At 41.8% G+C, this 23446-nt stretch overlaps 1 protein-coding gene across 1 annotated transcript in view; it reads left to right on the top strand.

Moving 5' to 3' along the window:
• The first annotated feature begins 1304 nt into the window (after positions 1-1304).
• The window catches only part of HDGFL3 (HDGF like 3), a 76194-nt gene continuing 54052 nt past the window's right edge, over positions 1305-23446 (top strand). The window contains exon 1 of the mRNA XM_006076586.3: positions 1305-1787. Coding sequence (XP_006076648.1) covers positions 1704-1787 — 84 coding nt within the window. The 5' untranslated portion in view covers positions 1305-1703. The remainder of the gene's footprint in view (positions 1788-23446) is intronic.

The following is a 23446-nucleotide window of genomic DNA, read 5'->3' as shown; positions in this document are numbered from 1 at the left end:
GGCAAAAGGACTTAGTCTACAGCTAGAAAAGAGGAAAATGTAGGACTACTGAGGAAGGGTAAATATTTCAAAAGGAAAAATCACCAGATACAAGGAGTAAGGGAATGCCGTTAGCAGATAAAGTCAAGCACTACTAAAGTAAACAATCCACAGGAAGTCTAGAGAATTTAACGCCCCATTATCCGAAGCCCTGGATAAAAGAACAAGAACAGGGGTTAAAACACACACACACACACACACACACACACACACACACACACACACACACGGTTCTACAGGGCGAGTGAGGAAAGCCGATGCTGGGAGAAACTGTAGGAAAGCCTGGGAGAGGGACAGACACAAGTAAGGCAAGAAGCTGAGGACCAAAGTCCGTTACATTCAGGAGCCGCGGCAGCCGACTTCTTAAAGGTGAGCTTCAGGATGAAGAAAGAAGCAGCATCATTCATTCGTTCTTTAGGCAGATTAAAAAACAAAAACTCTGTCCAAAATGTTGCCAGGATTGGAAACGAGTGACCTGCCAGAAGTCCCTTTCACAAAACTCCAGGCCTGGACGGCGGACGCACCGAAAGTCATAACCGCTGACGGACTCTGAAGTTACGGAGATCCGAGTTCGAATCCCGACTGTCCGGCTCGGCGAATTAGAAAACCTTCGGTGACTTCGGTTAAATGGCTTGCCCTGGGTGGGTCACACCGCATTGTGAAGGGCAGACCTAGGGTGAGACCCCCCTCCACAAGGTCGCTGACCCCAGACCGGTGCTTCTTCCATCAGCCTGATGCTCTGGGGGGCGGGTCCCCTCGCGCGGCCGGCCCCCGGCCTGGGGCGCCTTTGTGCCCCCCTCACCCGAGCGCACTCATAGAAGCGGCCCGCGCGGGGGGGCGGGGGAGCTGGGCGGGAGATCTGTCAGCGGGAGGTGGATGTGGGACTGGGGGGCTGGTGGGAGCGCCCCCGAGGTGGCGCGGACCTGTGGGGAGGGGGGCGGCCAGGTGGTGATTGGCTGGGCTGCGGCTGGCAGTTCCCGGCCAAGAACAAAAGAGAGCGGGCGGCGGGCGGCCTCCGGAGTAGGCGCTGCTGCCCGCCCGGCGCGGGCTTCGGTGCTGGGGGAGGACGTACCTACCACCCGCCCGCCCGCCCGCCCGCCGAGCAGCCGGGTTGGCGCGCTCGGTTTCTGCGCGAAAGCCGGCCGTGTACCTAGGAATTAACCGGCCGGCGCTAGAGGGGAGGGGTGGGGAGCGGGAAGTGGGGTGAGGGGGGGGATGCTGAGCGCGCGCGAGAACAATAATAAGATCGTGTTTGCGGTCGCTGCCCGAGGAGGAATTCGGAGGAGGCGCGAGGCCCGGTGCTCGCGCCGCGCCCGGGAGCCCGGGAAGGAGGCCGGCGGCGGCGGCGGCATGAGGCAGGCGACGCGGCGCCTGTGAGCAGCGCGCGGCGGCGGCGGGGACCTCGGCGCGGGCAAGAGCCGAGCGGCCGGGGGCTCCCCTCCCCCGCTGCCGGGCGGTGATTTGCCGGGCCTGCTGAGCCCCCCGCCCACTCCCTCGCCTCAGCCGCCGCCTCGACGCTTCCCCTCGTCGGAGCGGCCGCTAGTCCGCCCGCCCGCCCGGCTCGAGGCCCGCGGGGAGCGCGGCGCAGTCCGTCGGCCCGCGGGGGGGCGGCCTCCCGGCATCTTCGCGGCGCCCAAGGACGACCAGGAAGGGGAGCGGCAGGGATGGCGCGTCCGCGGCCCCGCGAGTACAAGGCGGGCGACCTGGTCTTCGCCAAGATGAAGGGCTACCCGCACTGGCCCGCCCGGGTGAGTACGGCGGCGGCGCGCGGGCCCGCCCGCCCACCATTTTCCCCTTCATGATGGCGCGCCCGCCCCCTTTCCCCATCGCCTCAGCCCGGAGCGCGGAGCCCGCCGCGAGCGGCCGACTGCGGCCGGGGCTGAAGGCTCGGGCGGCGCTGCGCAGAGAGAACTCGGCCGCGCCGGAGGCGAGGGTTCCCGCGGGCCGCGCCCGCACCCCGCGAGGGCGGCCATCCTTCCGCCCACTTTCGAAGGCGGCTCCGGCCCCTGCAGGCCAGCTGCTGCCTTCCTCCCGGAAAGCCGGCAGTGACTGGGAGCCCTTCGCCGGGAAGCGGGCCTGGAGCAGAGGCATCGCCCGGGGCAGGGTGGTTGGCGGACTCGGCGGTCTCGGGGCGAACGTCGGGGCACGTAGGGGAGCGTAGTGCAAATGGCTGTCCGCGAGCCGGCGGGCGCCCGCGGCGTCGATCCTGGAAAGGGGCAGTGGTCATTCCGAGCCAGCGGCAGCCTCTTGGCAGTCGTTCATCCATCTCTCAGGGCATCCTTCGCCATCCAGACTTGTTGAGTTTTCCCTGAGCGCGATTCTAGGTGCCCCGCCTGCTCTATCATTGTCCTGGGGTACGAGCATCCCTGGTACCCCTGCTTCTTTTAAACCGACACCGAATAGTTGGGAGCTGGCAGCTTGGCACTGGCTAGTGGGTCCCGGAAGCTCCTCATGCCTTTTCACCTCCATATTTGTTTTAGGTCAGATTCCAGACCTCATCCTTGGCCCCCCACCTCAGTCCACAATAGCTCTCTCTTCTCATAAGCACGGTTGTCGCTGTGCTCTTTCTCTAGAAAGCATCTACATGTAATACATAACATTAAATTTTTTTACCAGGCCCTTTACTAGCATGTGTGCTTTGTGTTTTAAAATCAATCCCTTTTACTTTTATAATAGTTGGTAGTTAATTTCTTGACATAAGAAATGTAGTGGAAAGGAGGGTCAAGGCATGTTCAAGTCTGAATTGGCATCCTTGAGGAATAGAAGTAGACATGGGAAATAGTGGTAGCATAAATATGAATGAAAACTCTAAAAATGTTGTATTATATGCAAGTGAAGATACCCGAGACTCCTCCCCCGCCCCCCCCCAATACACCCATTCACAAAAAGAAGTGATATCATGGGTGGCCAGACTGAAATTTAGTGAAGTTGAAGTAATGGACGGACATAATCCTTTTTTTTTTTTTAGTTTCTCATGATTGTAAAATAGGAAGAACACTGGGTCAGGAATTGGGGGACCCTGGCATCTGGTCTGGGCTCTGTTACGGGCTGGTCATCTGAACTGTCTGAATATCCATTTCTGCAACTATAAAATGATCATCTCTAGGATTTCTTCCAACACTAACAACCTCAGATTTCAAGGGGAAAAAAACAGTCTCATTCAGATTCTATGAGGCTGTGCAAGTAACTTTTATCCATATCTGAACTGTAGGCTGTCCTTAAATAAGGCAAAGTTCATGGTAGAATAATAGGTTATTTTTTCATATATATATATATATATATATATGGCAAGATTTGTTACTTTAAGAGTTCTTTGGAGAATCCCTTGAATATACTCTTTAAGTAAGAAATAAACAGTTAAGGGCACATATGTTTGGGCATAGTCAAAGTAAATTAAAAGTTATCATCACCAGTTGGTCATTTTCTTGTAACACAATGGCTTTCTTTAATCTTACCTTTGAAAAAGATTTCCTGAGAGTCAGAAAGAAAATAGACTTAAAATTTTATTAACATGCTGCTTGCATAGGTTGGCCACCTGTAGTGATTTTGAAACAAGTGCTGCAGAAGTGGTCCTAGTTGTATATTTAATTGTACATAAAATTCCTAGGAGTTTTAACTCCATACCAAGGGAAAATGGAAAGTAAAATGAGGGAGTAAAGTCAATTACATTGTTAGATAAGATGCAGTAAATACAGGGGGAAAATCTGTGTCTGTTCACATTTAACAATGAGTTCCTCAAGGAAAGGACCTAAGTCTCCCTAATTTTCTAAAATATTTTATAGTGAGTGGCATGCTGTAATTTCCAAATAAAGGTAAAGGTTAGAAAAAGAAGAAGGAGCTATTTGGGTCTCTGCTCTTCTTTAGTTACAGTTGAATGTGTCAGTGTTCTCATTTTATTTTCTTCCCAATTCTAGGAGATAGTATCCCCACTTTACATCTAGCTATAGCTTTGTAGATGATGTTATTATAAAATACTTACAGGGAAAAAATCCTAATTATTCAGATTTCAATACTATTGCTTGATATGAAGGCCAGCCCTGCTGGAATTCTGTATGGCCACAAGGAATCAAACACAGGAAGAACATGGGGGAAACAGTTTTTTTCAGGCTATGGGGAGGAGCTTTCTAATAGAGCTGATCCACGTGGAATGAAGAAGTGACTTCTCTGCTGTAGAGAAGACATTTGTTTTAGTTCTAGGAAACCCCTTATGAGGAATGTGAGCCAAGAGAATTCAGACCTCTGGTAAATTTGATCGGGTTGGTTTCAACTTTTGGCTGGGCTTCACACTGCATCCTGGCGCGTGTTTTGTAGTCTTTCCAAGTTTCTGTTTACTAGTCTGTAAAATAGGGATAATTCTCACCTCAAAGGTATAGTGTATGTAAAAACACTAAGCAGTGGTATTGAATGTTCCTTCCTTTTTTCCTTTTTGAATTTCTAACTTTTCCCCTATATCACTGCTGCTGCTGCTGCTGCTGCTAAGTCGCTTCAGTTGTGTTTGACTCTGTGCGACCCCATAGACGGCAGCCCATCAAGCTCCCTGTCCCTGGGATTCTCCAGGTAAATTTGTTTCTTGTCCAACATTTTATCATGAAAATTTTCAAATCTATGGAAAAGTTTAAAAAAATTGTACAGTGAACAGCCATAATATATCTTACCACCTAGATTTCCACACTTAACATTTTCCTATACTTGCTCTATTTGTTTATATATCCATCCCTCTAGGTGTATAGCAGTCCATCTTATTTTAATGCACCTCACAGTAAGTTGCAGCCATCATTATAATTTACTCCTACACAGTTGAGCATGTGTATCGTTAACTCAGTACAGTCAGTTCAGCCGCTCAGTCATGTCCAACTCGGCAACCCTGTGGACTATAGCCCACCAGGCTCCTCTGTCCATGGAATTCTCCAGGCAAGAATATTGGAGTGGATTGCCATTTCCTTCTTCAGGGTATCTTCCTGACCCAGGGATCAAATCTGGGTCTCCCACATTGGGGGCAGATTCTTTACTGTCTGAGCCACCGTATATAGCTTTAAAAATTAGAAGTTCATTTATGCCCGAAGATAAACTAAATTAATACTAAAAAATAGTTGTGCTAAAATGAGTTTCTGAATCTTTTTGATTATGTACATTGGTTAAAAAAAAATTGAGCACGGTCACCTCTAATATGTGTACATTTATTTTAAAATTATATATACATATTCTTTGCACTATTATCTACATTGTAAAATAAATGCAAAAAGAAACTAATAGGGATGACATGATTTAGAGGATATTTTGTGTTTTAAAATTCTTATTGGCAAAATGTCATTAATAGTACTAAATTAAGTTTATATTTTTAAAAGTTGGAATTTTTGGAATTTTTTTGCCTACTTCTTATGAAATCTGACTAGAATGTCAGAGTTTTTAATCTTCTAAAGAAATAAAGAATTGTCAGGTTGGCCATTTCCTTGCTTGCTTGTGCTTATATTATTCATGTCATCTTTGTAGGACCAGTGTAGGGGTTTCCCTTGTGGCTCAGATGGCAAAGAATCTGCCTACAGTGCAAGAGACGCAGGTTCGATTCCTGAGTTGGGATGATCCCCTGGAAAAGAGAATGGCAACACCGTACAGTATTCTTGCCTGGAGAATCCCATGGACAGAGGAACATGGTGGGCTGCAGTCCATGGTGTCGCAGAGTCATATATCACTGAGTGACTGAGAGCTTTTGCAGGACTCCTTTAGCTAGCCTGTTCATTTAGGGAGAATTCTGTTTGTAGTAGATGTCCCATAATTGTGCTCAGCCAGGCACACACAAATGACAATAAGTAAACATAACCATCTAAATAAACACACTAATGTTAATTTATATATTAAATGTTAGTAAAGTTTACTTTTTGGGCAAAAGAATAAGAAACTAGAATAGGAATTGTACTATTTTCTTCTCATACCTATTAAAATCATCTTGTGTGTTTCCTGAGGTGTGAGAAATCTGCTTATGTTACTCCCCTAAAAGAAGCAATACCAAAAAATGTCTTAAAGCTCTTTGTTTCAACTAAAGAGCTTTTTAAAATTAAATTTTATGTGAAAATTCTCAAACATTGTTAATAGAGTAAACTGATACAATCACTTTAGAAAACTGCCCTGATCTATGGCAACCTTGTGACATATGCCAACCTCGTGACCTAACAGTCTGTTCTAGGCATATATCCAAGAGAAATGAGTGTTTATGTCCACCAGAAGACTTCTACAGCAATACTCATAATAGCAGCTTTATCCATAAAAGCAGAAGGTTGAAAACAACCCAGATGCCCATCAACACAAGAACAGTTAAGCAAATTTGTAGTATATTTGTACAGTGAAGTACTACTCAGCCATAAAGAGGAACAGACTACTAATGCCCACAAAAATATGGATGAATCTCAAAAATACAAGATTGAGTGAAAACAGCCAGATAGATACAAGAGAGTACATTCTGAATGATCCCATGATATTCAAAAACAGGCAAAACTGATCAGTGGTCATCAGTCTGTGGTAGGTGGAGGTGATGGTAGGGTTACTGACTGGTTGTTGTTGTTCGGTTGCTAAGTTGTGTCCGACTCTGTGACCCCATGGATTGCAGCACACCAGGCTTTCCTGTCCTTCACTATCTCCTGGGTCTCAAACTCTTAAATGTCCATTAAGTCAGTAATGCCATCCAACCATCTCATCCTCTGTCACCGTTGACTGGGAGGAGGCACTGGAAATGTTCCATACCTTGATCTGGGTTTGTACATATGTAAAAATTTATCAAACTTGCACATTTGGGGTTTTTGCACTATTGCATATATAATGGGGCTTCTCTGGTAGCTCAGCTGGTAAAGAATCTGCCTGCAATGCAGGAGACGTGGGTTCGATCCCTGGGTTGGGAAGATCCCTTGGAGAAGAGAATGGCTACCCACTCCAGTATTCTGGCCTGGAGAATCCCATGGACTCTATGGTCCATGAGGTCGAGAAGAATTGGACACGACTCAGCAACTTTCAAGTATATAATGCCTCAATTAAAAAAGAGAAAACATGCACTTTGTATGAGGTGAGGAAAAGAAAAATGTAATACTCCAAGCTTTTTCATGGATTAAATTTCGCCCTTCTTAGCTTTCAATAAGAAATGTTTTCCTTTAAGGCTTCAGTCCTACAATATTACATCTTCCTATTCCCTTTTGACTATTTGAGAAACTTCATTTATTACTTCATAACTTTCTCTTGAGGCTTCTTTTTAGTTCTGTGTTCTACGTCTGTCTTTTGTTTAACTGCACTAGAGTCTTTCTGTTCCTTTCATAGTTAATCATTCATTACTCTTCATATTTTTGATCTAGTGATCAACCTCTCACTTGTTAAAACTCAAATACAAGAATAAAGCATTTGACTTACCCATCTACAACAGTTCAAAGAGCTGTACTTTTTTTGAGCACCTACTCTATGTAAGGTGCTGTACTAGGTATATTTTTTCATTTTTATACCAACAGGTTAAACTTGCAGCAATTTAAAAATACTATAATTGAATGATTAAAGTGATATACCATGCATGCTAAGTTGCTTCCATCAGATGTCCAACTCTTTGTGACCCTATGGACTGTAGCCTACCAGGCTCCTCTGTCCATGGGATTCTCCAAGCAAGAAGACTGGAGTGGGTTGCCATATCCTACTCCAGGGGATCTTGCCTACCCAGGGATCGAACCCAGGTCTCTTAGGTCTCCTTCGCTGGCAGATGGGCTCTTTACCACTAGTGCCACCTGGGAAGTGGTACCATACCCTCTATTAATGTGCATACCGGTTGGGAATTTTCAGTTTCTAACTCAGCACTTTGCTGGTTTCTTTGTTTGTTTTTCCTTCGACAATAGACTGCTAGGTTATGAACCTAGCAGGTTTATTTCTAGAGACCAGACTACATGTTTTCAGAGAATCAGTTGAGCCTTAAATTCTTCTTAAGCTCAACATAAAGTAAGGTGTTTATAATCTTTATTACTTTTGTCCTGAGTTCATGGAGGTCCATCATTGGTTCATTCCTCATGTAGAGTGGCCAGAGGCTCATGCAGCCTTTCCCTGAGAGACTGTATTCGCATCGCCAAGGAACTGGCACACTGTCTCATTTTCTTCTGTTCAACCCTGGGAGCAGATCAATAACTTAAATTCTCACTACCAACATTTTCCATTGCTTCCTTTTCAACCAGGTGAATCTGTTTCTGTCATATCGCCTTTGGAATGCCCTAATGACTACAGGGAGGCCTGCTGCTGCTGTTGCTGCTAAGTCGCTTCAGTCGTGTCCAACTCAATGTGACCCCATAGACTGGACTATGCAGCCCACCAGGCTCCCCGGTCCCCAGGATTCTCGTGGGTTGCCGTTTCCTTCTCCAGTACATGAAAGTGAAACGTGAAAGTGAAGTCGTTCAGTCGTGTCCAACTCTTAGCGACCCCATGGACTGCAGCACACCAGGCTCCTCCGTCCATGAGATTTTTCAGACAAGAATACTGGCGTGCTGCAATTCATGGGGTTGCAAAGTGTCGGACATGACTGAGTGACTGGACTGACTGACTGAATTGAATGACTACTTGTTGCCCCATGATTAGAAAAATATTAATTCTCTTAGCTTCATTATATGAGATAGTGTTTGATTCTTTTGGAAAATGATGGTTTAAAATGATATATGACTTTGTTGAAAATGCCTTTTAGCCTTAGAAAAACATTATAGACTTAATAAGTATAGTAGGCATAACAAAGGAAGAGCCCAAATCTTCCTATTTGTTGGAGAAAGATTTTCTATTGCAGAAGAGTCTACAGGTGTTTGATCAAAATATGGCCCACTCAATACAGTTATTTGTCCACTGCGAATAGGCTTCTTAATCATTTCAAGCAGTACTACTGAAAGCATGGTCTGTGGATTGCTATCTATCAGTGACAAGATAGGTACAGAAATTGAGAGCAAGAGTTTAGAATCTTTTTTAGCTATTTGATAAAGTAACCTTTTGTTTGTGAATCTGATTTTAAAATGAGGTTTGTATTTGTATGTCTTTTATTTTATTTTTCTAATAATTCATCTTTAATGTATTTTACTAAAATGTCTGTAACTAATTAGAATTTTTTTTAAAAAATTGCTCCTTCACCACAGAATAGAAGTCCTGACTGTAGATTACCATTAAAAGTCAACAGTGTTCCTTGCACCAAAAACACTTTGCTCATACTGTAAACTGCTTAAACTATCTTTATTTAGAGAGAATGGACTGACCTTCATGTTATATATTAATTCCACCTGTGTAACAAAATTTTATTACACTAGAATGTTCATCCTAGAAAGATTAATTTCCCTAGACATACATGTAAGCATCATGAATATGTACCTATAACTGTAGGTACATAATTTTTGTAATATATACAGTTTTGCATCTTTTCCCCCACTAAACACTATATCTTTAGAAGACTTTCAGTGGCAGTGAATATGTTTCTGTAACATTATTTGTAACAGCCATCTGATAATTTATGGCATGGACTATTTTTATAAATTTTAACTACCTATTATAGGACTTTTAGTTTATTACTAGTTTTATACTATAAAAGAATACTGTGAGAAACATTCTTTTGGCTAAATCATTAGTTATTTCCTTAGGACAAGTCTCTGGAAATTATCTCTCTGAGTCGAGGGGCATATGCATATTTTAAAGCTTTGTATTATAAACTTTTCACTATCTTAACCACAACCAGAATAAGAGAACACTTGTCTTCTCACATATTCATTAAAAGTTAGATGATTCAAACTTTTGATAGCCTTTGTTAATTTAATAAGCATAATTATTTTTATTGCAATATAATGGCTTTACCATGTTGCATTAGTTTTTGCCATACAATGAAGTGAATCAACTATGTGTTTAAATACATCCTTTCGCTCTTGAACCTCCCTCCCAGCCCCATCCCACCCCTCTAGGTCATCACAGAGCACTGAGCTGAGCTCCCTGTGCTATACAGCAGGTTCCCACTAGCTAGCTATTTTACACATGCAGTGTATATATGTCAGTCCCCCAGTCTCCCAATTTAACCAATATTTGATTGAATTAATTTTGATTATTAGGCAAAATATATGTATTTATATCAATAATGTATATCATTGGATGGACTGATGCTGAAGCTGAAACTCCAATACTTTGGCCACCTCATGTGAGGAGTTTACTCATTGGACAAGACCCTGATGCTGGGAGGGATTGGGGGCAGGAGGAGAAGGGGACAACAGAGGATGAGATGGCTGGATGGCATCACTGACTCGATGGACATGAGTTTGTGTGGACTTCGGGAGTTGGTGATGGACAGGGAGGCCTGGCATGCTGCAATTCATGGGGTCGAAAAGTCAGACACGACTGAACGACTGAACTGAACTCATCTTGTTATCAAGTTAGAATGAGTATATATAACACTACTATGAGATCGATATCCCCATTAGAGAACAAGGACTTTCACCTAAAGACACTTAAGTCTTAATTCTAGACTATTAAGAATGCCACAGAACATAAGAAAAATGATACCAGATTGGGTTAAGGACTGAAGAAGCATTTCGCATTATGTTGGGAGTTTCCCTAGTGACTCAGTGGTAAAGCATCTGCCTGCCAATGCAGAAGATGCGAGTTTGATCCCTGGGTTGGAAAGATCCCCTTGAGAAGGAAATGGCAACCTCTTCTAGTATTCTTGCCTGGGAAACTCCATGGATAGAGGAGCCTGGTGGGCTACAGTCCATAAAATGGCAAAAGAGTCAGACACGACTTGGCAGCTAAACAACATGGCCATACATACTGACACACGTGTGTTTGTAGGGCTTACGAGTTGCTATGAAGCTAGAACTCTTCAGAGATTTACTATTATAACATTTATTATATTATCTTTAGTCCATATCTCTTTGAAAGCCCTTTGACACAAGGCAGTATAAAAAGTATTAGTTGTACATTTAGAGAAAGCCGAGACTCATTAAAAATCAATTCTGAATGAATAGCATGGTGTTGACTTGGTGTAGTTTCCAAAACCTTTATGTGTGAGAGAACCTATCTGCTTTGACCATCAAGTAGGGTAGTCATGAAAGTTACCGTTGCTGCTCCTAAGTCACTTCAGTCGTGTCTGACTCTGTGCGACCCCATAGACAGCAGGGATTCTCCAGGCAAGAACACTGGAGTGGGTTGCCATCTCCTCCAATGCATGAAAGTGAAAAGTGAAAGTGAAGTCGCTCAGTCGTGTCCGACCCTCAGCGACCCCATGGACTGCAGCCTACCAGGCTCCTCCATCCATGGGATTTTCCAGGCAAGAGTATTGGAGTGGGGTGCCACTGCCTTCTCCGGAAAGTTACTGTTAAGTAGAGCCTAAAAACTACATCATAAGAACTACCACTAGCTTGTGCGGCTTCTTGCCAGTTTACTGCATTCCTAGACCATATACCAGCGTTTTCCTATGCGCATTTCCTGCCGTTTGTATACATAATCTCCTTTCAGCTGATTAAAATAGAGGTAGGAATTGAGTTTTTCTTTTATCTTTCTTGATCAAAATTTGCTGTAGTCAGGTAAGTAACATCCGTTTGGTTGCAGAGAGCCACATAGAGGTAAAAAGAGTGAAATAATCTAAAGATGGGTGAGCTCAAACCTTTAGAATGACATCCTCCAGATTTCTGATCAAGACTTCCTGCCATGTATGGAAAGACAACTAGACCAGGAATTCAAAGATAAGCACTTCATTCTACCACTGTCTTGGTTTGTTAGGTTTTTCATTATAACCTCTTTGTAAAACAGGGAGAGTGCTAATTCTTACTCTCATCCTTTTCCCTAGTAATCAAATGTGAAACTATACTTGAAGGAACTGTTTGCTAATTAAGTACCTAATAATTACCTCCTAGAAACACCAGAGTAGGAGCCTAGTAAAGTCTTAGTAAGTGCTTTTGTGGTTTGGCAAGTGTTTCAGCCGTTTCCTTGTGACTATCGTGGTGGGTTGGCTCTAGGCTCTGGGAGTTGTGAGGACTTCCCATTATTACCCCTTCTTCAGTATTTCTGAGTGTGATGAGCCATCTCTAGAGATTCCACATAGCTTTAGGTTGCTGCTGCTAAGTTGCTTCAGTTGTGTCCGACTCTGTGCAGCCCACCAGGTTTAGGTTGCGGACAAACTAACCTGGACTGTATTGGCAGATAAAAAGGGTCTATGAATCAGCCACTCTTCCCAGTTGATCACTGGGACTCAAGATCTGACTGGATTCTCTAAGCTTGATTATAGTCTCTAAGTCTTCCCCAAAGTGGAGGTACCATTTCAAAACGGACTAGGTAATTCTTACTAACACAGTAGTAACTTCCTTGTTTCTATCTAGTAACGTCTAGTAACTTCTATGTTTATTAACATGAGAATTGTTGTAAGTGATAGGTTCAGTTAGGTTCAGTAGTTGTTAGCAAATATATAAATGAGTTTCACAGAAGATCAAAAAACTTTTATGTAGGGAAAAATGTCAAAAAATAAACTCAAAGCTTTAGATCTCTTTTTTCCTTTTTGTTAACTGAAGTAGAACTTTTGTTCTAATGACATCTTTAATTTTGGAGGAAATGCATATTTAGAGGGAGCAGTATTATACAATCTCAGTTCAGTTTTTTCAAAGTTAGCATATGTTAAATGGATTGAAAATTAATTCCGTTTAGACTTCTGTTTGACTTTCAAAATGAGACCAGTTATTTTCAAACAGGCATAACTGTTCTTATCTCCTTCGCTGGACTGCTTCATGAGGATTGAGTCAATAATTTTGAAAAAGTATTTAGACCTTGAAAATGAGTCATTGTTGCTGATTGATTCTGTAGCAGTCTAGTGGCTTTCAAACTTTTTGGTTATAACTGACAGTAAATATTAATTTATAATAAATATTAATAATTATTAATTTCATACACACACTCTAGAAAAAGTTTTTAGCAAATCATACTAAATGGATGCATCCTGATATTTTTATATTTCATCTTGTTTAAAATCAGGTTGTAACCCACAAAATCAGTTTCACTACCTACAGCTTAAAAAGCACTGGTCTGGTCTCTTAGGCCAAAGGGAAATTAATCTATGTGGGTGGTATATTTATATAGAACAGTAGTAGTTGAATAGCTTACAAATGGCTGTGAAAAGAAGAAAAGCAAAAAGCAAAGGAGAAAATGAAAGATATACCTATTTGAATGTAGAGTTCTAAAGAATAGCAAGGAGAGATAAGAAAGCCTTCCTCAGTGATCAGTGCAAAGAAATAGAGGAAAACAGTAGAATGGGAAAAACTAGAGATCTCTTCAAGAAAATTAGAGATACCAAGGGAACATTTCATGCAAAGATGGGCTCAATAAAGGACAGAAATGGTATGGACCTAACAGAAGCAGAAGATATTAAGAAGAGGTGGCAAGAACACACAGAAGAACTGTACAAAAAAAGATCTTCACAACCCAGATAATCACGATGGTGTGATCACTCACCTTGGGCCAGACATCCTGGAATGTTAAGTCAAGTGGGCCTTAGGAAGCATCACGAACAAAGCTAGTGGAGGTGATGGAATTCCAGTTGAGCTTTTTGAAATCCTGAAAAATGATGCTGTGAAAGTGCTGCACTCAATATGCCAAATTTGGAAAACTCAGCAGTGGCCACAGGACTGGAAAAGCAGTTTTCATTCCAATCCCAAAGAAAGGCAATGCCAAAGAATGCTCAAACTACCACACAGACAATTGCACTCGTCTCACATGCTAGTAAAGTAATGCTCAAAATTCTACAAGCCAGGCTTCAACAGTACATGAACTGTGAACTTCCAGATGTTCAAGGTGGATTTAGAAAAGGCAGAGGAACCAGAGATCAAATTGCCAACATCCACTGGATCATTGAAAAAACAAGAGAGTTCCAGAAAAACATCTGTTTCTGCTTTATTGACTATGCCAAAGCCTTTGACTGTGTGGATCACAAGAAACTGGAAAATTCTTCAAGAGATGGGCATACCAGACCATCTGACCTGCCTCTTGAGAAACCTATATGCAGGTCAGGAAGTAACAGTTGGAACTGGACATGGAAGAACAGACTGGTTCCAAATAGGAAAAGGAATACGTCAAGGCTGAATATTGTCACCCTGCTTATTTAACTTCTATGCAGAGTACATCATGAGAAATGCTGGGCTGGAAGAAGCACAAGCTGGAGTCAAGATTGGAAGAAATATCAATAACCTCAGATATGCAGATGACACCACCCTTATGGCAGAAAGTGAAGAGGAACTCAAAAGCCTCTTGATGAAAGTGAAAGAGGAGAGTGAAAAAGTTGGCTTAAAGCTCAACATTCATAAAACTAAGATCATGGCATCCAGTCCCATCATTTCATGTCAAATAGATGGGAAAAGAGTGGAAACAGTGGCTGACTTTATTTTTTGGGGCTCCAAAATCACTGCAGAGGGTGACTGCAGCCATGAAATTAAAAGATGCTTACTCCTTGGAAGAAAAGTTATGACCAACCTAGATAGCGTATTAAAAAGCAGAGACATTACTTTGCCAACAAAGGTCCGTCTAGTCAAGGCTATGGTTTTTCCATTGGTCATGTATGGATGTGAGAGTTGGACTGTGAAGAAAGCTGAGTGCCGAAGAATTGATATTTTTGAACTGTGGTGTTGGAGAAGAGTCTTGAGAGTCCTTGGACTGCAAGGAGATCAAACCAGTCCATCCTAAAGGAAATCAGTTCTGAATATTCATTGGAAGGACTGATGTTGAAGCTGAAACTCTAGTACTTGGCCACCTGATGCGAAGAGCTGACTCACTTGAAAAGACCCTGATGTTGGGAAAGATTGAAGGCAGGAGGAGAACGACAAGAGGATGAGGTGGTTGGATGGCATCACCAACTCAATGGACATGAGTTTGGGTGAATTCTGGGAGTTGGTGATGGACAAGGAGGCCTGGCGTGCTGCAGTCCATGGGGTTGCACGAGTTGGACATAACTGAGCAACTGAACTGAACTGAACTGAGTAGTTGAATTTTTGAGATGAGTTAGTAGTCCTGAGTTTTCTGTTGTGGTGTAGCCATAGTCTGACATGAAGGTCACATGAACATAAGAAATGAAAGTTACTTTATGTTAGGTTATTTAACCATCCTGGCCAGTGTTTTCCTTGATCTCCAAAAGTATACAGGTCAAAAATTTCTAGTTTCATTTTCCTTCTAATCTTTGAAATGTAAATATACCTATAACTGTCTTGAAACTAATTGTAGTAGTTTCTTGTACTTGAAGTCTACTTCAAGTAGACTTCTTGAGGGTAATAAGCTTCATACATTTGCTAACTAGTCAATTATAAACATTGTTTGACACCTAGTGTTCCCTGGCTGATAATATTGAGGATCTAGGGTTTTCTTGGGTTTGTGAGACTAGACTGTGGAGGTATCAAGCTATCTGTGACTGGGGTTGGTGGGCTTTTCTTAACTCCAGGAGACTTATAGGTGGGGTAGGTTTATGGTACCCTCTGAGGTATATGTAAAGTCGTGGGTCTAACACATTTCTAATGATTCTGTACTTTCTTTACATCATTTTTGTCCAATCAAAAAGAGATTTGCTACTATTACATGCAGCAATCTCAGAAGAGAAATCTCATGCTGATGATAGTAAGACACTCTTCAATTTCCAAAAATGATAATTTCCAAAAAGTTATGGGAAGCAGTTTTATATCTCACATCTGGCTGATGACTCAGAAAATAAGTACTTTTCTATTGGAAAATAGCCCAACTATACTAAGTGGAAATATCTGGAAACAAAAGGGATAACATTGCATTAATCTTTGTGTTAAGCCAGGTATTTGAGAACTCTGGTGGCTGTCCGCTTAGCCTTTTGTCACTGCTGTTGTTTACTGGCCCTGCCTTGTGCCATGGGGGATCTCAGGGGCAGGACAAAGCATTTGATAGAGTTATGAAATTTGACGATCTCTGCTGTTCATTTTTACTAAGCTCCTTGTCTGGGGCAAAGATTTATTTAACTACAAGGGATCAGATAACCCAGAACAAATGTGTCCCTTGTTTTTTAGTTGTAAAAGCAAATTACAGCAGTAGGGTAGCTCAGCGAGAGTGGACGGTTAGAGAAGTTTGTTGCTGAAGGGGAGATGATGGTGACTGAAGCCTCCGCACCACTAGAATTGCTTCTCATTCAGTATTATTGTAAACTCTGAAAACTCAGCCCTTGTCCTCTCCATTTCCTTGTGGTATCACAACTACCTCCTGGCTTCACCCCTTTCTTACCAAAATTGTTCCTACGTGATTATTTCTCACCCTGTGCACATTTTCATGCACTCAACCTCCAAACTCCTACTAAGACCAGCTAGACATAATCACAAAGACATGCAGACGGTACTGCTCCAGGGTTAATTTCAGTTAGGACCTCAACTCTGCTCATCATTCCTTTTACTTGACCTGGTCAGCTCCGTGTCCATCCTCCTCAGGTGGTAGTAGATACTTCTGCTGCCCTTTTCCAGCTCAACTTCTTTCCCCCTTCTTTTCAGCAAATTATAATATTTTTCATATTTTATATGTTCATTTTCAAGGTGCCGTGGAAGAGTAGGAGCTTCTCGCACAGGTGAAGCCATGTCTGCCTCCTGTCTCTGTCCATCAACAGATGAATGACCTTGGATACCTAATCTCTTAGCTTCTATGGACTGTAAAATGGAGACAGTAATGCCTACTTTTGAGGGTTATTTCAGGAATTTTGAACATAAGGAGTCTGAAGTTTAACAAATGATCGAAAAATATTTCTCTGTCTCCCCATCACCTCTTCCCCATCCTCTTTACTAAGACCCTCCCCTTTTGCTTCACCCTACTTGTTTCCTTTCTTCATTCAACATTCAGCAAATAGTTTTGAATGCCTGCTATGTCCCAGGTGCCCTAAAAATACTAGGGATTAGAGAAGTGACCTAAACAAAGTTTTGCTCTCATAGACTTGAAGTCATTAGTCTTTTCCCCTCCACTAACTCTCTCTTTTCAGACTAGAAACAATAATCTCTTCTGTCTTTCTCTATCTGCCTTCGTTGGTGGTCCAGGCTTCTTTAAATAACTGACCTTACTGTCTCCTCTCACTCCTCAACCAGAAGTCACCATCTCCTGCCAAATAACAGAACTCCTTTAATCTTGATTGTTGCCTCTGTGGAAATTAACACTGCCTTTAAAAGACTCTCTTCCCTTGGCTTACCTTATGTGTTTTTCTTCATGAAAGATTCTTCTGCTTCTCTAACCATACCTTTATAGATCTGTCTTTGGCTTCAAGCCACCATTCTTGAGACCACTATCTTCTAAACCTTTATTTCAGGCCCATATTCACTATTGTGAGCTTCAAATCCAGACATCCGTTTACTGACTAGACAGCTCCATCTAGCTGTCCCTCAGGTACCACATGGAAGAGGAGATGGCAACCCACTCCAGTATTCTTGCCTGGAAAATCCCATGGGCGGAGAAGCCTGGCAGGCTACAGTCCATGGGGTCACAAAGAGTCGGACAGAGCTGAGCGACTCACACACACACACACACAGATACCACAAGTTCATCATCAAGACTAATCTAGCCACCCCTCCCAACCCAAGTATTCCTGTTTTAGTTAGAGATTACTATCTAATGAGTCATCCTAAAAAATAAAGACCTCAAATTATTCTCTTTTTGTTTGCCTCCATCTTATTGATCACCTAATGATATCAAGATGGGCTATACAAATGGAGGTCTGGTGGTAGTTCTAATAGAGAAAAACGGTGTGAAATTTGATTCATTATACAGCCCAGGGCAATGTAAGAGTGTTAAACACAAAAGAACCCAAGGCATATTCATGTTGTAGACAGGATGTAATTTCAGAAAAACAGTATGACATTAAATTATAAATTGGGTTTTTTGGTGTCATTTTATTTCTAGTTAATACATAAATGTCTTGGTTTTATAGTGTATCGTTACAATAGTACTGCTATTATATTTGTATACATTTCAGAACATTATGATGAAATTTGATAACAGTTTGGGATCCACATCATGTTGGCATACTGTTTTTTAATTTATTGAAGTATAATTGATTTACAATGTTGTGTTATACAGCAGTGATTCATTTATACATATATATACACACATGCTTTTCCATTATGGTTTATCACAGGATATTGGATATAGTTCCCAGTTATTAATCCATTCTATGTATGATAGTTTACATCTACTAACCCCAAACTCCCAGTCCATCCCTCCCCATTGCCTCTCCTCTTGGCAACCACAAGTCTGTTCTAGGACTCTGGAGTCTGTTTCTGTTTCATAGATAAGTTAATATGTGTTATATTTTAGATTACACATATAAGTGATACCATATGGTATTTGTCTTTCTCTTTCTGACTTAGTATGATAATCTGTAGGTCCATCCGTGTTGCTGTGTTCATGCATGCTAAGTTGCTTCAGTCGAGTCTGATTCTTTGCTATCCTGTGGACTATAGCCCAGCAGGCTCCTCTGTCCATGGGATTCTCCAGGCAAGAACACTGGAGTGGGTTGCCATGCCCTCCTCCAGGGGATCTTTCAGACCCAGGAATCAAACCCATGTTTCTTATATCTCCAGCATTGGCAGGCAGGTTCTTTACCACTAATGCTACCTGGGAGCATGTTGTTGCAAATGGCATTATTTCATTCTTTTTTATGAGTGTGTAGTATTTCATTCTATATGTACCACATCTTTATCAATTCATCTTTTGATGAGCATTTAGGTTGACTAGAGATCTCTTCAAGAAAATTAGAGACACCAAGGGAACATTTCATGCAAAGATGGGCTCGATAAAGGACAGAAAAGGTAGGGACCTAACAGAAGCAGAAGATATTAAGAAGAGGTGTCAAGAATACACAGAAGAACTGTACAAAAAAGATCTTCACAACCCAGACAATCACGATGGTGTGATCACTCACCTTGGGCCAGACATCCAGGAATGTGAAGTCAAGTGGGCCTTAGAAAGCATCACTATGAACAAAGCTAGTGGAGGTGATGAAATTCCAGTTGAGCTATTTCAAATCCTGGAAAATGATGCTGTGAAAGTGCTGCACTCAATTTGCCAGCAAATTTGGAAAACTCAGCAGTGGCCACAGGACTGGAAAAGGTCAGTTTTCATCCCAATCCCAAAGAAAGGCAATGCCAAAAAATGATCAAACTACCACACAATTGCACTCATCTCACACACTGGTTAAGTGATGCTCAAAACTCTCCAAGCCAGGCTTCAGCAATATGTGAACCATGAACTTCCAGAAGTTCAAGCTGGTTTTAGAAAAGGCAGAGGAACCAGAGATCAAATTGCCAACATCCACTGGATCATGGAAAAAGCAAGAGAGTTCCAGAAAAACATCTATTTCTACTTTATTGACTATGTCAAAGCCTTTGACTGTGTGGATCACAAGAAACTGTCGAAAATTCTTCAAGAGATGGAAATACCAGACCACCTGATCTGTCTGCCTCTTGAGAAACCTATACGCAGGTCAGGAAGCAACAGTTAGAACTGGACAGGGAACAACAGACTGGCTCCAAAGAGGAAAAGGAGTATGTCAAGGCTGTATATTATCACCCTGCTTATTTAACTTATATGCAGAGTACATCATGAGAAACGCTGGACTGGAAGAAACACAAGCTGGAATCAAGATTGCCGGGCAAAATATCAATAACCTCAGATATGCAGATGACACCACCCTTATGGCAGAAAGTGAAGAGGAACTCAAAAGCCTCTTGATGAAAGTGAAAGAGGAGAGTGAAAAAGTTGGCTTAAAGCTCAACATTCAGAAAGCGAAGATCATGACATCCAGTCCCACCACTTCCTGGGAAATAGATGGGGAAACAGTGGAAACAGTGTCAGACTTAATTTTTGGGGGCTCCAAAATCACTGCAGATGGTGACTGCAGCCATGAAATTAAAAGACACTTACTCCTTGGAAGGAAAGTTATGACCAACCTAGATAGCATATTCAAAAGCAGAGACATTACTTTGCCAACAAAGGTCCGTCTAGTTAAGGCTATGGTTTTTCCAGTGGTCATGTATGGATGTGAGAGTTGGACTGTGAAGAAAGCTGAGCGCCGAAGAATTTATGCTTTTGAACTGTGGTGTTGGAGAAGAGTCTTGAGAGTCCTTGGACTGCAAGGAGATCCAACCAGTCCATTCTAAAGGAGATCAGTCCTGGGATTTCTTTGGAAGGACTGATGGTGAAGCTGAAACTCCAATACTTTGGCCACCTCATGGAAAGAGTTGACTCCTTGGAAAAGACTGATGCTGGGAGGGATTGGAGGCAGAAGGAGAAGGGGACGAAAGAGGATGAGATGGCTGAATGGCATCACCGACTCGATGGACATGAGTTTGGGTGAACTCTGGGAGTTGGTGATGGACAGGGAGGCCTGGCGTGCTGCGATTCCTGGGGTCGCAGAGTCAGACACGACTGAGCGACTGAACTGAACTGAGCTAGGTTGTTTCCACGTCGAGGCTGTCGTAAATAGTGCTGCAATGAACATTGGTGTGCACCTGCCTTTTTAAATTAAAGTGTTCTCCAGATATGTGCCCAGGAGTGGGATTGCAGGGTCATATGCCAACTCTGTGTTTAGTTTTTTGAGAAACTAAATTCTGTACTATTTTCCATTGATCTATTCTTTTAATTCTTGTTTTTCTAAGAATTTTTATTGGGAAGAGAAGTTAAATTTTGTCAGATTATAATCTTGTAAGTTTTCTCATTTGGTCTTTTTGTTATATACTTTAACTATTCAGTATACTTGTATACCTGAAAAACTCCTTACCTTTTCTCAGTACTGTGGTCTCCGCTTATCCACGGGGAATACATTACAGTACCCCCAGTGAATGTCTGAAATTGCAAATAATACTGAGCCCTATATATACCATGTTTTTTCCTATACCTGCATACCTATGATAGAGTTTCATTTATAAATTAGGCACAGTAAAATATTAACAACAGCTAATAATAAAATAAAAGTTTATCTCAATACACTGTAATAAATTTAAATGTCTTTGTATAAATGTAATGCCTTTTCGTCTTAACAGAGCACTTATCATGCACCGTGGCCATAACTTTTGCAGTTTGGAGTGCAATAGCAAACTAGCATGCATTTCTTTTTCCTTCACAATTTCATGGATAGACAATTCATTCATACAGCAGATCTCGGCAAATGATGTTTTTTCTTTCCTTATTAAATCAAAAACTTTCACCTTTTCACTTAGTTAATGGAAGCATCACTGCTTTCCTTTATCACATGTAAATTGCCAGCATCAATACCCTTATGTTTTTGGGCCATTATTAGGTAAAATATAGACTACTTGAAAGAAACACTGCAGTACTGCAACAATTGATCTGATAACTGAGACAGCTACTAAATTGTTAACAGATAGAGTATGCTGGACAAAAGGATGATTTATGTCCTATTCTAGGACAGCTTGAGATTTCATCATGCTACTCAAAATGGCATGCAGTTTAAAACTTATGAATTGTTTACTTCTGGAATTTTCCATTAAATATTTTTAGATCATGGTTGACCACGGGGTAACCAAAACCACAGAAAGTGAAACTGCAGATAATGAGGAACTACTGTACATACATCTTTTTTTGTTGAGAAATAATTTAGGTAACATAAAATTCACCTATTTAAATTACACAATTCAGTGTTTTTTATTATATTCACAGTGTTATGCAACCATTACTAATTCTAGAATATTTTTATCACCCTCAGAGAAAACACATATCCACTAAGCAGTCAGTCCTTATTCATGGTTACCCCAATCCATGTCAATCAATAATTTATTCTGTCTCTAGGAGTTTATCTATTCTGGATATTTCATTAGAAAAATACCATAGAATATATGACCAATTATATCTGACTTCTTTAATTTAACATGTTTTCAAAGTTCATCTGTGTTGTAGCATTTACCAGTACTTTTGTTCCTTTCAATGGCTGAGTAACATTCCTTGGGTATCCCACATTTTGTTTATTTCTTCATCAATTAATGGTTATTTGGGTCACTTCCACTTTGGGCTGTTATAAATAAATAATGCTGCAATGAACATATGTGTACAGCTTTTTATGTGGATTTAATGTTTTCAGTCTCTTGAGTATATACTTTAGGAATGGAATTGATAAGTCATATGGTAGCTCTTACATCATGAGAAACGCTGGACTGGAAGAAACACAAGCTGGAATCAAGATTGCCGGGAGAAATATCAATAACCTCGGATATGCAGATGACACCACCCTTATAGCAGAAAGTGAAGAGGAACTAAAAAGCCTCTTGATGAAAGTGAAAGAGGAGAGTGCAAAAGTTGGCTTAAAGCTCAACATTCAGAAAATGAAGATCATGGCATCTGGTCCCATCACTTCATGGGAAATAGATGGGGAAACAGTGGAAACAGTGTCAGACTTTATTTTTCTGGGCTCCAAAATCAATGCAGATGGTGACTGCAGCCATGAAATTAAAAAACACTCCTTGGAAGGAAAGTTATGACCAACCTAGATAGCATATTGAAAAGCAGAGACATTACTTTGCCAACAAAGGTCCTCTAGTCAAGGCTATGGTTTTTCCTTTGGTCATGTATGGATGTGAGAGTTGGACTGTGAAGAAGGCTGAGTGCCGAAGAAGTGATGCTTTTGAACTGTGGTGTTGGAGAAGACTCTTGAGAGTCCCTTGGACTGCAAGGAGATCCAACCAGTCCATTCTGAAGGAGGTCAGCCCTGGGATTTCTTTGGAGGGAATGATGCTGAAGCTGAAACTCCAGTACTTTGGCCACCTCATGCGAAGAGCTGACTCATTGGAAAAGACTCTGATGCTGGGAGGGATTGGGGGCAGGAGGAGAAGGGGACGACAGAGGATGAGATGGCTGGATGGCATCACTGACTCAATGGACGTGAGTCTGAGTGAACTCCGGGAGTTGGTGATGGACAGGGAGGCCTGGCGTGCTGTGATTCATGGGGTCGCAAAGAGTCGGACACAACTGAGCGACTGAACTGAACTGAACTGAATGGTAACTCTTGGTTTAACCCTTTGTGAAGTTTCTAGAGTTTTCACAGCCATTGTGCCATTTTACATTCCATACAGCCTAATGCTGATGGAAGTAGTCAACATGGGCATCCATTGTCTTGTTCCTGATCTCACACAGGCAACTTTCAGTTTCTTACCATTAAGTATTATGTTAGCTGTGAGTTTTTCATAGAGCCCTTTATCAGGTTGAGGGTATTTCCTTCTACTCCTAGTTTGTTGAATGTTTTTATCATGGAAGGATGTTGGATTTTGACAAATGCTTTCCCCACATCTGTTGATATAATCATGTGTTTTATCTTTTGTTTTATTAATATAGTGTATTATATTGATTGATTTCTCTATGTTAAACTTCACGTTCTTGGGATAAAATTTCTTGGTCATGGTGCATAACTCTTTTA

This window comes from Bubalus bubalis, chromosome 20, assembly GCF_019923935.1.
Source record: "Bubalus bubalis isolate 160015118507 breed Murrah chromosome 20, NDDB_SH_1, whole genome shotgun sequence".
NCBI classification, from domain to species: Eukaryota; Metazoa; Chordata; class Mammalia; order Artiodactyla; family Bovidae; genus Bubalus; species Bubalus bubalis.
Note: the sequence above shows the minus strand (reverse complement) of the source record. Positions and strands in the feature narration are given on the sequence as shown.